The 14,587-nt window shown below is 40.3% G+C and overlaps 1 protein-coding gene across 3 annotated transcripts in view; it reads left to right on the top strand.

Moving 5' to 3' along the window:
* The first annotated feature begins 1,665 nt into the window (after positions 1-1,665).
* The window catches only part of SPIDR (scaffold protein involved in DNA repair), a 200,398-nt gene continuing 187,476 nt past the window's right edge, over positions 1,666-14,587 (top strand). For all 3 annotated transcript variants that reach the window (XM_027674216.1, XM_027674209.1, XM_027674224.1), the window contains exons 1-4: positions 1,666-1,731; positions 9,980-10,135; positions 11,167-11,245; positions 12,742-12,930. In XM_027674216.1, coding sequence (XP_027530017.1) covers positions 1,717-1,731; positions 9,980-10,135; positions 11,167-11,245; positions 12,742-12,930 — 439 coding nt within the window. In that variant the 5' untranslated portion in view covers positions 1,666-1,716. The remainder of the gene's footprint in view (positions 1,732-9,979; positions 10,136-11,166; positions 11,246-12,741; positions 12,931-14,587) is intronic.

The following is a 14,587-nucleotide window of genomic DNA, read 5'->3' as shown; positions in this document are numbered from 1 at the left end:
ATTATTTAAGCCAAAAATTACATAGCCAATTGTGTTAATTATGACTTCCAAAAGTATTATACACAGAAATTTTTAACAGGTTTGAAGAATAATGTACTGGTATTATGAAATTTAAACTTTTGTCAAGAAGCTCAGCATCTACTATTCTGTCTTCAGAGAACCACTATTTCAAAAAAGTCACAGCTCTATTTTAATTCCTACTATAAAGGGTTGTTTTCTCACACGTTTCCTCTATTTCCATGTCATTTCAGTACTTCTTTGTGAAGAACATGAAAATAAATAAAAGAAACCTGTTGATTGGGTCATCTTGTTGGGATTGTACAGAAGTAAGTTCCTCTGAGGTGTGAGCACCTTGGAATCCTCAGGAGTTCATGTAAAGAAAAAAATACAGACTCACTAAGCAGACCAGACTTCTGTGTTCCTTATATTTCTCTGTGGTTTAGTTCTAACATAGACAGTTTAGCTGAATATTGCAATAACATACTTTTTTAAAATATCAAAGAAAATCACTTTGATGATATATAATAGAATTCATTTGTCAGTCTGGTAATTTCAGAAGAAATACTGCAAATTTTTGGAAGGATGAGAACACAAGTGCTTTTAACTCTGTTTTGAACAAAACAATCAAAGGCAGTATGGGGCTTGGATGATGTTTCTGGCTCTTCTGTTTGCAAAATCCACTTTAATTAGTGGCAGTTTTATAAAGGGAATGCAAGACAGGTATTGGCCACAGGGTGCTTTGGAAAAAATACAAACTGTAAACTATAGACGGATATATGTAATTAGGGTTTAATAATAAAAATCAGTCATGCAGCACTTTCTACCAAAATATAAGTGCTTTATAAATTCTAATTTAGCTACGAGATACAACTACCTCGTTTTACAATGAGTGTTTATTATTAACTGTGTTTAACAGCAGCACTGGCAGCCTAAGCGACCTTCTGAAGAACATACGAAAAGTAATAAAAAAAAATAACCTTTCTGCCAGTGTTTCCACTCATACCAGAAAAACATTTGCGAAGGTGGTCAGCCTTTTTTCCCTCAGTTAGCTGCAGCTATTATTTCATGGAAGAAAACCTCCATACAAAGCAGTTTCAACTTCCAAGTCTCTACACCTTGGCATTGGCATTAAATTCACTGGTTTACTTGTTGTTTAGGGAGTTGAAATCTTATAGTAATGGCTTAACAGTGAAAGTATTTTTCATATAGTGTCTTATGTGACTTGTGAACTCCTCCTACAACAAACACAGCTCAGACAGGGCCCTCCACACCATCCCCTCAGAAAGCAGCCAACTCAGCCCCTGCCCTGGGCAGAAGAACAGACGATCCAGGAGGCTGCAGCATCCCCTCGCTCCCAGTATGCCCAGCTCCGCGTGGGGCCTCGGGGCAGCTGAGCGGAGGAAGGCAGGAGGGACGCGGCAGCAGCAATGGGGTTTCCCGCCGGGAAAACCACGATGGCTCCCACGGCGCGACAATCAAAACAAGCGAAATCTCCTCACGGCCGCTGGCCCCGCCCGTCGCGCGCGCACTGCGCCCCTCCCCTCCCGGGAAACCCCTCCCTTCCCGTTACGTCACCCGCGTCCTGCCCAATCAGGAGCCGGGACTCAGGCGGCGCCAAAGCGGCAAAGGGCGGGCGCGCGCCGGGGGTTCCCTCGGCCCCGCCCTCGGGGCTCCCCCCGCCACGTGACCGGGGCCACGGCAGCCGCGCCGGGGGCGATGCCCGGCGGAAAGGTACCGGTGGCAGCGGGACGGGAGGAGAAGGGGCTCTGCTGGGATGGGACGAGACGAGACGGGGCGGCGCGGACCGGGGAGCACCGCCTTGGCCGCCCCTCAGGGCCGAACTGTGGCGGCCCTTGTGCCAGGTCCTTGTGGCCTTGTGGCCTCCCCTCCCGACCGCGGGGCAGGGGGCGCGGGGGTGGCGGAGGAGCCATTGCCGCCCCGCTGCCCCCTCCGGTCCGGTTCCAAGGCGATACCGGTGTTGGCGACTCGCCGCGCTGGAGCGGGGGGCGGGATCACGGTCCTTCCCCGCGTCCCTGGTGTGCGCGGTTGCGCAACGCTGACAGTGCGATCTATCCTCGCACAGCTGTTCCGGCGGGAGAGCGGGGCTCAGCCTGCTTGTAGATGGCAGTCAGGGAAAACGTGCAGGGAGAGTAAAACTGTGACAGGAAAAGAGACTTGTCAGAGTTGCCAGGATTAATATTGTTTTGAGCAGCTTCGCTTCTCCGCGTGGGAGTTGGAGTGGAGGGAGGAGAAGCGCCCCGTGCTGTTTTTCGGTCTCCTTCCTTTGGTAGTTTGCTCGGTGCACTGGATGATCCCCGCAGGATGGCAATCAGGATGTGCTGTCTCTGATTTGCAATGCTTATGCTAATGTTGAGGCACTGCTGAAAGGCAGACTACAAATGTCATTTTTCGATATATAAATACAATTAGATGTCAAATGACAGATCTGGTTCCTAAAGCATTTTGTTTAAAATATTCAATGGATTTTTAAATATAACCCCATTTAAAGTAAATTTTAGTGGACGAAAATGTCAACAGCGAGCTTAAAAATAACCTACTATATTTCATTTAAATTTCCTTGTAATACTGACATTATACACATTTTCTTCTGAAAGGTTTTAAGTCCTTGACTAGTGAAAAGCTGCACGCTTCAATTGCCAGTATTTAACCAACCCTTGTTGCAACGTGATAGCAGCTTTTGATAATAGTAGTTTCTTTTGCAGACAAAGATAATGTTCTTTGTTACTTTGTAACTTTTTTCACTGGTCAAATGAAAATAGAACAGTCCTGCCCACTTGCTGACTATTAATTAAAATGATTAAGAGGAATCCAACCTGATACATAACAAAAAGCTATGATACTGTTATTTTTATAGCTTTTATAGTTTACTGTATACTAAACATTTTGGATAACTAAATTTTGTGAAAGCTTTTCTAAAATATTTCTGTTTTAACCATTTTGATGGATTGCAGATTTCTCTCTACTTGGCGCCAGTTATTAATACAAAGTACCACTTCAATAGTATTCCACGAGAGGTTTTTTTTCAATGTAAGCACATAGTAATTTATACTTTTGCTTAAAAAAGGATGTAGAGGTTAAAAAGTCCCAACATTCAAATGGTAAACTTATATACACCTATGTATGTCAGTCAGTGATAATAATCTTTCCTTAAGAGTAGTAAAAATCATGAACACAAAGAAAGGTTTTGAAACAGTGTTTTAAAAATTTTGGTCTCACATCAATAGCGATGGAAAAAGTATTGTGAGATTTTAATTTGGTTTTAATATTTCTTTTCTTTCCCATGTACAAGCTGACATGTGGGGAAGGAGGCAGGTCATCATTGCTGTCATTGACTGTGGTCATACAGTTTAGATTTTTTTCATGAGTGATTACAACTTGATGCAGACCTGTCTAGGGATGTCTGTGTTCTTGCGAATCATCTTTGGAAAATATGCATGCTGGTTTTCATAGAAATGAAAAAATAATCTTGGCTGGAAAATAAATGGCTTTAAGTATACAACCTTTATTTAAATCCTCACTTGAGAGTTTAAAGTTCAAGGATGTTTTCTCATTAAATTAAAACTTCATTTTCTACCCAGGCACTAAACCCAGTAATTATACTTTCAGGAGCTCAATAGCATGACTACTGAGTTTTGTTGAAAATGAGATGCCTGTTGTCAAATTCAGTTTTGTTCTTTTTTAAAGTTGAACTTTTGAAGGCCAAGACTCCTTGCTTTTAGTTTATGAGTACTTTTCAGTGAAGTCTATGAGGACAAAGGCAAAAGATGAGGATGGCTGTTGCTCAGTGTTTGATATTTGTTTCTGTGTACTTTTATGTGATTATTCCCCTCAAATGTTTTTTTAAAAAAACTCAAAAAGTCTGTGGTATCTGGAGCTGTGATTTTTCAGTACTTTTTCGTTCTTCTCTGTTTAGGAAGATTACAATAATTGTATTTGAATACTTTTGAGTGATGCTTAAGTGACATGACTAACTATTTGGATTTGTATGCTAGTAGCAGGAGTTCATGTAGTGAAATATTTTATTTTTGTCCTTCAGCTGATATTGTTTTTTGTGTTAGAGAAGGTGAAGCATCAAGAAATGCCACTTGCATATGAGGTAGATAATATATAAGGTCTTGTGTTCCTGGGGGTTCTTCTCATGGTTTTTGGAGCAGCCCCAAGAAAATGGGATTGTCTGGAGTGTAAAGGGTTGTGTAGTAAGTAGCCTTTGAGCATATGGTCCCAGTGACTTCATATAGGGTATTTCTGGGTAACAAGTGTTTGGTGTTAGTAACCATACAGATTGGTTGAATGGATATGTTCTAGATAGGAACATCTATTTAAAAATCAAATCCAATCCACCTGTCCCATACTTTTAGTAGTCTGTTGTGTAATCACTATGTATATTTTTGTGTGCTTCTCTTTTCCTCACGCCTGAACCTATGTAGGCTGACTTACTTTTGTCTCACTGGAAATAACTGAAGGAGTAATGGGGGAAGGTTTGCTTGCCATGCCTTTTATGAGAAGGGCTTGATCCTAATTCTGCTGACACCAACAGGAGTAATTAAACTTTTTTCTATTCTATTAGAAGGAACTGTTCCAGAGACAAAATGCAATGCTTTTGTGAGCAGAGATCAACAATTTCTATATAAGGTAGCCATCTTAGCCTCTCCCTTTTTAACTCAAAAATTCAGAGGTCATATTTTGTCTTCTGACACCCTACTGAATTCTCAAGGTTTTTTGCCTGACTCTTTTTTTGTAATAAATCTTGCTTTTATGATGTATGCTGGGTCTACATGCTCTATCTCTCTTGAGCCTGATTCAGTGATTTTTTTTTTAATACCAATATCTTGTTTCAAGACACTTAATGCATGCCTTTAATAAATTACACAAGTTATTTTTTTGTCTGCCCTAATTTTATTCCAGAGGAGAAAGATGATTAACCTTGTGACTCAAGATTAAGAGAACTCGTTGTTGCTGCATTTGTTTGGGAGCAGCACAGCCTTCAGATTAGCTTCATTATAAATATTTACTCCTGAGAAGTAAATTTCTTAAAATATTAGTTTCTCTGTTGTCTTGAAGCTGGCTGGGGCATAAGCCAAGAGCCTTTAAATCTTGCCATTTCTGCATGCCATCTGATGTATTGCTGTGGCAAAAGTCCTTGGACGCCAGACCTCTGTGCCGAGGTGGCCGAGGAAGGGTTACACTGCCCTCCTCAACATGGGCACTGTCCCACCTTGCCCAAAGGCAAAGAGCTAAACAGAGGCCCCATAGGGCTGCTCCCGATCCCTTGCACCTGCTCCCAGGCCCGTGACTGCACTGCCTTGGCCACGCTGTTACTGTGGTGCATTTGTGATTTGAAGCATGGTGACACCAGCAGTGTGTGCAAAGTGTAGTCACTGTGTTTTCCTTCTGTTCGTTGCATAGTAGTCTTCATCCAGGCAGAACTCTCTGGTGTCACTGTGTCCCTGGGAATTTTTCTTTTGAATCACGTCTTGAATCCTTGTAGCTACGTGTATCTGTACCTCCTTTCTATTACACACAATTTTCATATTGCAGGTTTTTAATAAAAATACATTTGTGATTTCCATTTATATCTGCACATAAGCATTACTTCATGCATGTTGAAATGATGCACTTTTTACTTGGCATACTTTTCCTTTGAAAAAAATCTTGTTGTGTGTATGTATGTGTGTACGAGCACCCATACATACATATGCATACGTGCAGTGCTACTATGACAAATCCTCCTCTCAGTAACTGTGGATTGTAGCTGTAGATCCAGTTTCCCAAATTCACATCAGGTATTTATATGGAGAGATTTAAATTGACAAGGCATTTGGAATGGGGGGAGTTCTCTTTACAGTTTGTTTTTTCAGGTTTTTTAAGATGGTCTAGGTTCTGGGTAATGGTAGAAAGACATTTGCATTAAAAGCACAGAGCTCAAAGCCACTGCTGTCAATATCAGCAATCATAAATCCTTCTCTTTCTCTTCACTCCCAATGGTGCCTGCCAGAAATTTGCAGTAGCTGAGGAAAATCTCATGTAGAGGGTGTATCTCTTTTACTTTCTTGGTTTGTGACTTTGGGGACTGTTTTCAGTTTTTCTGTGACTATAATGGCTATAAATTTCTATGCGGTGGTAGCAAAAACTCTTAGATTTTCCTTTATCTAGGGAGCAGATGCATGGTGAAACTGAGAGGTAATTAGCCAGAACTGTCAGCAGTGCTGATGGTTCTTCAGGTTGTAAGTAAGCTGACATGGTGTTAAGCAGCTGCTGCAGTGGTCCCACTGGTTCTTGTATCCTTTCTTTTGCTGCTGTGCCAGCTGTAGGTAACTAGTGCTTCTTCCCGAAGAAGTTTTCTGACAGTTTGGTTCATTGTTGCTGTGTCTGCACAGAGTCTGGCAAGTGCCAAGTGCTTGGGAAGATGGGGAAGAGAGGACTCCAGTTGCTTCTGGCTTGTCATGGAACCAGCTGCCCTGAGACAACCCCATAGTGCTGCTCTGAAAACCTGAGCAGCTCTGCCTTTTTTCAGGCTAGTGAAGTGCAAGATTAAATAATGCTCATCTGTCAAGTCATTAACCATAAGAGCTCTCTTTTTGCCTATCACAGCCATGACTGTCATGCTTCTGAATTCCAGCTGTTTAAAAGTCACTTCCAGTGCCACTTCACGTTGCACTGTAATTATCTAAATATATGTAACTATCTAAGCATAAACCCAGCTATTTGTTCTACTCATATTAGTCTGCTTTTTTTAAACCTTGTCACCTGTAAGCATGTCCTTTCCGTATGCACCCCAATCCTTCTTACTTGGGGAGAGGGAGTTAACATGTAGCCTTTATCCTGATTTTTATATGGCATTCCCATAATCCGGACAGTTGTGCACCACTGGCCATACCTTGCATTCATCAAAACTGGAATGGGACATTCAAGAAATAAGCTTAGATGAACTTAATTTTATACTGTAAATCTTTGTCCGCAAAAGTCTTCTAAAAGCTACAAAAACAGGCATATAAGCAAGACTTCCAGAACTGGCTAAGGTTAAAAAGCAATCAACCAAAAAAAACCCAAAAGACCAACCAACTCAAAACTAGAGCCACAATGTGTTGTTGAGCCTTGTTGCCCTGCTGGCTGTACTGTTAACTCTGAGCCTGGCAGATGTCATCCAGTCTGGGGACATGGAGGTCAAGGAAACGACTCCAACTGGAGTGAGGCTTTGCTGTGACATTTTGCAGTATAACCAAAAAATGGGCCTTGATTTGTTTCAGTTACTGATATTTGCCCTGTCCATGCTTTCTTCAGTGCAAAAGCAGAAGTATTTACCGAGAGGACATGGAAATTGAGGCTTGGGCCAGCATCTTCACTGGGAGGAAGGCAGGGCTTAAATTCTCTTTCTGTCAGTGCTGTAGCCTGCTTACCTGATGTCATGTCCTTAAAATGCTGTTGATTCTATATTTAATACCACATCAGATTCAACGTTGTACTTCTCGTATATCTGTGGGAGTAGTTATGGGGACAGTTTGACTTTGGTGACAATGACCTCTTGTAGTAGCTGCTTTGCAGTGTAAATGCCCCCAGCAGTTTTAGAAAAGGCTCTTAGCAAGATCAGTTACCATCAGAGGAAACTGCAAAGCTCATTTGTTTTACTTTTTCTTATCATGAGGCAGAAGGACAGTATCATTGGAAGGGTGAAGTAAGATGCTCTTCACTGTACTTGTTTTGATCCTGTGAGCACTGAAAAATTCTGTGGAAAACAAATATGCATTGCCAGTTACAAAATGGACAGAAAGTGCTCTCAGGCACCTGGTGTGCTTCTTGGGGCTGTACTGTGCAGGGCCAGGAGCTGGATTTTGATGATCCTTGAGGGTCCCTTCCAACTCAGGATATTCTATGATTCTACTTTTTTTTAATGTTATTTTTTGTGTGTGTATGTTAGTTTGACATTGTAGTGGGTTGACCCTGTCTGGATGCCAGGTACCCACTAAAGCCGTTCTCTTACTCCCCTCTGCAACTGGACAGAGGAGAGAAAATACAATGAAGAATTAATGAGTCGAGATAAGAGCAGGAAGAGGTCACTTACTGATGACCATCACAGGCAAAACAGACTCAAAGTGGGGATATTAGTTAAATTGATTACTAACAGGATCAGAACAGAAGAGTGAGAAGTAAAATAATCTTAAAAACACCTTTCACCCTCCTCCCTCTTTCCAAGTTCTACCTCCTGCCCGCCAGCAGTAGGGAGATGGGAATGGGGGTTACGGTCAGTTGTTGTTTCTGCTGCTGCTGAGGGAGAGGAGTCCTTTCCCTGCTTCCCATGGGGTCCCTGCCATGGGAGACAGTCCTTCACAGACCATTCCGTCATGAATCCATCTCACGGGCAACAGTTCTTCATGAAACTGCTGTCCCGTGGGTCACTTTTCCATGGGGTGCAGTCCTTCAGGCACAGGCTGCTCCAACGTGGGTCCCCCACAGGGCCACAACTCCTACCAGGGAAACCTGCTCCGGCGTGGGCTCCTCTCCCCATGGGTCAGCAGGTCCCTGCCAGGACCCTGCTCCATCATGGGCCTCCCATGGGGTCACAGCCTCCTTCGGACATCCACCTGCTCCACTGTGGCCTCCTCCATGGGCTGCAGGTGGGTCTCTGCACCCCGGTGGTCCTCCATGGGCTGCAGGGGCACAGCTGCTCCACCATGGTCTGCACCACGGATTGCAGGGGCCTCAGCTCTGGTGCCTGGAGCACCTCCTTCCCCCTCCTTCTCCACTGACCTTGGTGTCTACATTGTTGTTCTCATGTTCTCATTCCGCTCTTCTCTGGCTGCAATTTTCATCTGCTCAATAACACTTTCCCCCCCTTCTTGACTATGTTACCTTGGAGGCATTTCTGTCATTCCTGATTGGCTCAGCCTTGGCCAGCGGCAGGTCTGTCCTGGAGCTGGCATTGGCCTCACCAGACATGGGGGAAGCTTCTAGCAGCTTCTAACAGAAGCCACCCCTATAGCCCCCACCCCCCTGATACCAAAACCCAGCCACAGAAACCCAATACAGACATGTATGTTACAGTCCTGGTTGACCAGTTTGGCTGAAAATGTGTCTGCTGATTAACTTAACTTTGGAGTAATACTTTTTTTATAGGTAGGAACTGTTGTTGCTTGATAAAAAGTATATAAGAAGAAGACAGATGTATTCAGACAGATAATATAGTCAACATTTTGTGAGATAAGTTTCAGTAGCATATCAGGCTAAGTTGTTTATTGTGCTTAAGTTCACTTTTTATGTGTGAACTTTGTTGACTCTAAGAGATAGCTTTGAATGTGGTAATAGACAATTTTCTCATCTTCAGCTAATTTCAGATGTTACAATCTGTTGCATTAAATTAGCACTGGATGCAAAACAGAATCCTATTTTATGACTTATGTAATAATCCAAATGATTTCCGCATCCTATGTAAGGGGAAGGCAACAGATCATCTAGTTTTTGGGGGGGGGTAGTGGTTATGAAAACAAATCTAATTCTTACAGCTAAAGAAGTTTGGGTGTTTTTTGTTTGGTTGGGTTTTTTTAATGGAGAACTGTATAGTGATATCTAGTTTGACCTGCTACATAAACAGAATTAAATTAGATGTGAGTTTGAAGGAATTATTTATTTAAAGTGTATTTTACTGAGCTGTTCCTGTTTTACATAATATTTTTAGCTTCGCTGAGCAGCTATCAGGTACTACTAGATGTAGCTTAGACCAAAAGAAAGTGTACTAATCAAAAATTAAATTTACCTGTGACATTGGTAGTGGTGTTATTACTTAGTGTTGCATGAAAAATGGTTGCAAATGTTTGAGACTTCTTTTTTCCCCCAGCTCATTAAAAATTGGAATTTATGCTTGTATATATTCAGAAAATACTGTGGGCAATCTAAATTAAGTAAATTTAACTTGAAAAGAATAATGTGTATACTGTGTTGTTAATGGGTTTGCTTTTCCTCATAGCGGAAGAGACTTTGGAATGCAGAATGCACACCCTTCCCAGATGAGACACCCCTACATCTGAAAAAATCAAATGTCAGGACATCACTGGCTGCTACTTCGATTTCCAATGCATGGCTTAGGTGTGGGGATGGTTTTCAGAGCACTTCAGTGCTGGAGGTAAAATGCTGACATAATGGTGTAAGAAAGATGCAAACTGGCAGTTAGTTTCCATGCTTGACTGAATAATAAGATGTTGCCTTTTTTTTGTTGTTGTTTCCAAATTAACAGCATATTGTTACAACTGTCAAAATAGACAAAAAATGGAAAGCACAGTTATATAAGGACATTGTCTTAACTTGTTAGTGGAACTTGCTGAGCATATGTTAATACTTTATGTTCTAGATAGCACTTATCACTTAGAAAATTTCAATAATGCACTGAAGGATGTGAAAGTAATTTGGCATTTGAGATGGACTGCTACATTTCCTAAAAATGTGGAACAAAAAGACTGTAGTTTGCATTGAAGATTTTTTGCTAGATCTAAATAGTGTGTTTGCGGTAGTGAATTCACTGTAGAAAATCCTGCTTTTTGATGACCCTGCAGATGTGGATCTTGGTGCTCTCTCAGATAATATATCAAATTATGCTTAACTTCTTGTGCATGTGTTAGTGTTGTTGATCATGAACAGAGATGTTCAGCCAGCTCTGAGTGAGAAGTGTTTTGTGCTGAAAATCATTATCAACCAAGTTGCTTTTCTGTTTCTTTTTTCTGGTACTGAGCGGTCACACTGTTGCATAGCTTGTGGGATTTAGTAAAAACCAGGGACAGCATAACCAAATACTTCTTTCTGTAACCTTTGAATAGGGCACATGCTTTATCAAGCATGCTGTTACTACCCACTTTTGACATTTTAATGCTGAAAATACTGGCTCTTGTTCTTCTCAAGGTCATATGTGATTCCTGTCGTAGTCACAGTAAGTTTATATGTTCCAAATCTTTGAAAGTTCAGCTTTTGTGTTACTGTTTTCATGCTTTGATACCCCATTCATTATATCACAGTCTAGTAGAAGATAGAAAAATTAATTTGAAATTGTACTGCTGAGCTTTGGTGGGTGAATAACAACAGCTTTAAATATATTGATACATGTTAAAATTATTTTTAATGTCTTAGTGATTTAATCTCTCCCTCTGTCTTTTTTTAATATAGTACCAGAGACCTACTAATAAGAAATCCAGGATTAAGAAGCATCTTGGACCACTGTTAACATCTGCTGAAAGTGCAGCAAGTATGTTATAATTATTTCACGTTAGCGTTGTCAGAAGATTATCACTTTGTTTTTTGCCTTTATTAAGGTAGAAGTTGGCTTAATATACTGGTTGCTTTCTTCTTCTGTTATTGTAATCAGAAGCTAATTTTTATAAGACACACAGTCTCTTGTTGTTGTTGTTGGGCTCTTCTCTTCACCTAGAGTGCCAAATATATTCTGCAAAGCTGCAGTCACTCAGCTATTGCTCTTGAACAGGTGAAAGAAGCATCACTAATGCTGTATATGGTTATAACAAGGACAGGATATTTAAATTCTTCACATTTTTAACAGGAGGGAATGAAAAATAATCCTTAGCTGTATAGATTGAGGGTGAAATTATTCTGTTTTCTGCTAGAGACAGACAAGCAGGCATGAGAGATAACATGCATTTTGTAAATATGAGCAATAGATAGAAAAACAGAATTTTGTCAACCTTCTGCTTTTACAATCTTCTATATGCACCTGAGTCATTTAATATTGCAATTTAAAAAAAATAAATAGGCAAAATAAAGAGGAGAAGGACTTATCAGTTCTTTCCGGTTCTTTCCCTTTTTGAGTCTGGAGGAAAGGAAAGAAAAAGGGGGTAGTGTCTTCTTCAGTCTCTATTTCTGCTTGGTCTAGCAGCTGTGCTGTTTCTGTTGGACCTAAGTAGGTGACCTATTGGGCACTTTCTGTCTACCTTTTGCGGTTCTAGCTTTTCTAGATTTCTGAGAAGAACCTCTGTGTGTTGCGGGAGGAGACATGGTTGTGTTTCTTCTGGGCCCTTCTGCCTAATTCGAAATCTCCAGTAATTGTCTAGCTTCCCATTTATGTATAAAGTTTTAGTAGTGGTAAGAAGTGGAAAGTTCTGCCTTCCTATGATTACTAGTTCTGTATACTTCATGCTAAGCATGAATCCTCTTTTCCTTGCTTTTTGTTAAAAATGATGGAGAAAGCTATTTTGGGTTAAAATGTCTTACTTCCAAAACCCAACAGCTTTTCTTTGCAACTTCTGAAAAGTTGTGCTTTTCTCCCCCCCCCCACCAGGAAAAAAATGGAGAGTAGTCTCTACTGGTGAAGTACTTTTATTCATTTGTTATTCATTGCATAAAATCAGAGAAATCCCAAAGCCAGAATTCTAAGGACAGTCTTTATTTAAACCATTTGCCACTTTACAAGGACACGTGGGGGAGCATTAGGACTGTGTATAGAGGACTAAATGTCAGATAGTCATGACTTGTCCTCATTCTGCTGAAGGACAGAGTGATAACCTCATTATATACAATGAAGTGTTACCATTTATTATGGAGAACCAAAAGGAAAATAATGCATGTATGTGTAAGAAATATGTGTGTTGATGCTTCAGGATTAATCTATGATGCCTGTAGCAGAATTGATAATTTTTCTTATTAAAAATAGTATAGTTTAATTTTTAATAATTTTAAATCTAACAGAACTTCCTTTCTGTAACAATGTAACACTTTACTTTTTAATAGAAGCTTCTGCTGCTGCTGAAAGCTCTAAGGAAGCTGAGGACATAATATGGACCTCTAGTGGCAGTGATTTTTCAGATGATGAAAATAAAACATTGATTCCAAGGTTGCACAGCAAAAAAAATCACGCTTCCAAAACAGAGGAATCGCCTAGCAGACGTGATTTATTGTTGGAGGACAAAAGTAGTGAAGGTAAGTTCAAACGCAAGCAGATTTATCAAGAAACCTTCTGTCAGCTTCAAGTTCTGTAATGAGAATACTCCGAGGTCATTCTGACAAAATGACATGATCTAATACTGTTTTGGTTGAATCAGTTGGAGGGGTTTTTTTCATGAATTTCATCTGGGTATAGAATAAACTCTTGGTATAAATTATGTACAAAAACTTTAAACCTTAGAGTAAAGGAGCAAAGTTGGGGAGATTATATAACATTGAGTAAAGCATGTCAGTTCATTTCAATATACTGTAGTTTATTTGTACTATTTTCTTTTCTGTGTTGTGGTACAGATTCTGGAGTTGTGAACAGCCTTCTCTGCTTGCCCTGTTCTACAGGTGTTATTGTTGTCTGCATCTGCTGACTAGATGTGGCAGACTTTGCAGCTGCAGATAGCATCATGTTCTGTGGCACGCATTTTCATTTTGGTACACAGTATTCCTTGCTTTCCATGTTAGCTCTACTGTGAGCTAGCCATGAGTTTGGTTCTTAGGACTTCCTTTCTAATTCATGGAGCAGGAAATGGCAGAAGGGAGAGAAATTGATTAAAAAGTGTGCCTGAAGACAGAAAAATCTTTACTTGTGTGCTGTATTATTACAAGCGTTAGTTAGGATAATGTGTAAGTTGCATTAGAACTTGTTGGGAAGTATTTTCAATGTGAAAAATAAATAGCTTTGTATTACTTCACCCAGATCTGAAGCATTACAGCCAGATTTCACATTCTAGATGTCTGGCAAAGTGTTCAAAGACCATTATGAGCTGAACAAATGGATTGACTGATTTACTTTTTGTGTGTGACTCTGGATAAACATGCTCCTTAGGTTTAAAACAAAAACGCAAAATCTTCCTCCTTTCATCCATATTTTTGTCACCAATTTAACACTGTCATTGACATACTGATGGTTATCTTTTGTAATTCCTAGCAATTTTCTTCTTTTTGAAATGGAAGGACTGTCCCTTTTCTAAATTGCAATCTCTTGCTGACCAGGAATCTTTCTAACCTGCCATTGGTATCATTCTATTGCACTTGTCCCATGCAAGTGGGACCCTGCAGGCTTTAATCTCTCTTTTTTTTTTTTAAGAGACAATACACAGTCTTATTTTTAATCTTGTAAGATAGCAAAATTTAGAAACCTTGATGAATTATGTATCTGTTTAAAGGTACTGAGAAAATCCAGTAATTTCCTGTTTTTCTTCTAAACCCAAAAATATACTGAAAACAGTGGGGAGTAAAAGAACTATGATTTCCACACTGTTTGAAGGAACCATCATACAGTATGTACAGTGCTGTAATTAGTGTATATCTTTGTGTGTGCGTATATAGGTACAGTTGTAGAAATGGCTACAGTAGCTGAAAAAGTTCCCTTTCATGTGAAGTACTTCAGTGTGACAAGATAAAATGTGTTGTATTTTATTAAGGAATTTATACTGCTGTCACAAGTTGCACACAATTTGTCACACAGCTTCAAAAAAAACCTCTTGACCAGAAACCTGGTCACCAATGTCTGCGTTAAACATTTCTGATTAAGCTTTCTCATAGTTAGAAGCAGAAGTGCATTCGTGTGTGGGACAAAGCAGGGAACACCAGATATGTATGTTTATTTGTCTGGGTGACTTCAGGCTTTGGAAGTTCG

The sequence above is a fragment of the Neopelma chrysocephalum genome, unplaced genomic scaffold (assembly GCF_003984885.1).
Source record: "Neopelma chrysocephalum unplaced genomic scaffold, ASM398488v2 Primary Assembly neopelma1_22, whole genome shotgun sequence".
Taxonomy (NCBI): Eukaryota; Metazoa; Chordata; class Aves; order Passeriformes; family Pipridae; genus Neopelma; species Neopelma chrysocephalum.
The sequence above is the reverse complement of the archived record's forward strand: the minus strand, read 5'-3'. Positions and strand labels throughout refer to the sequence as shown.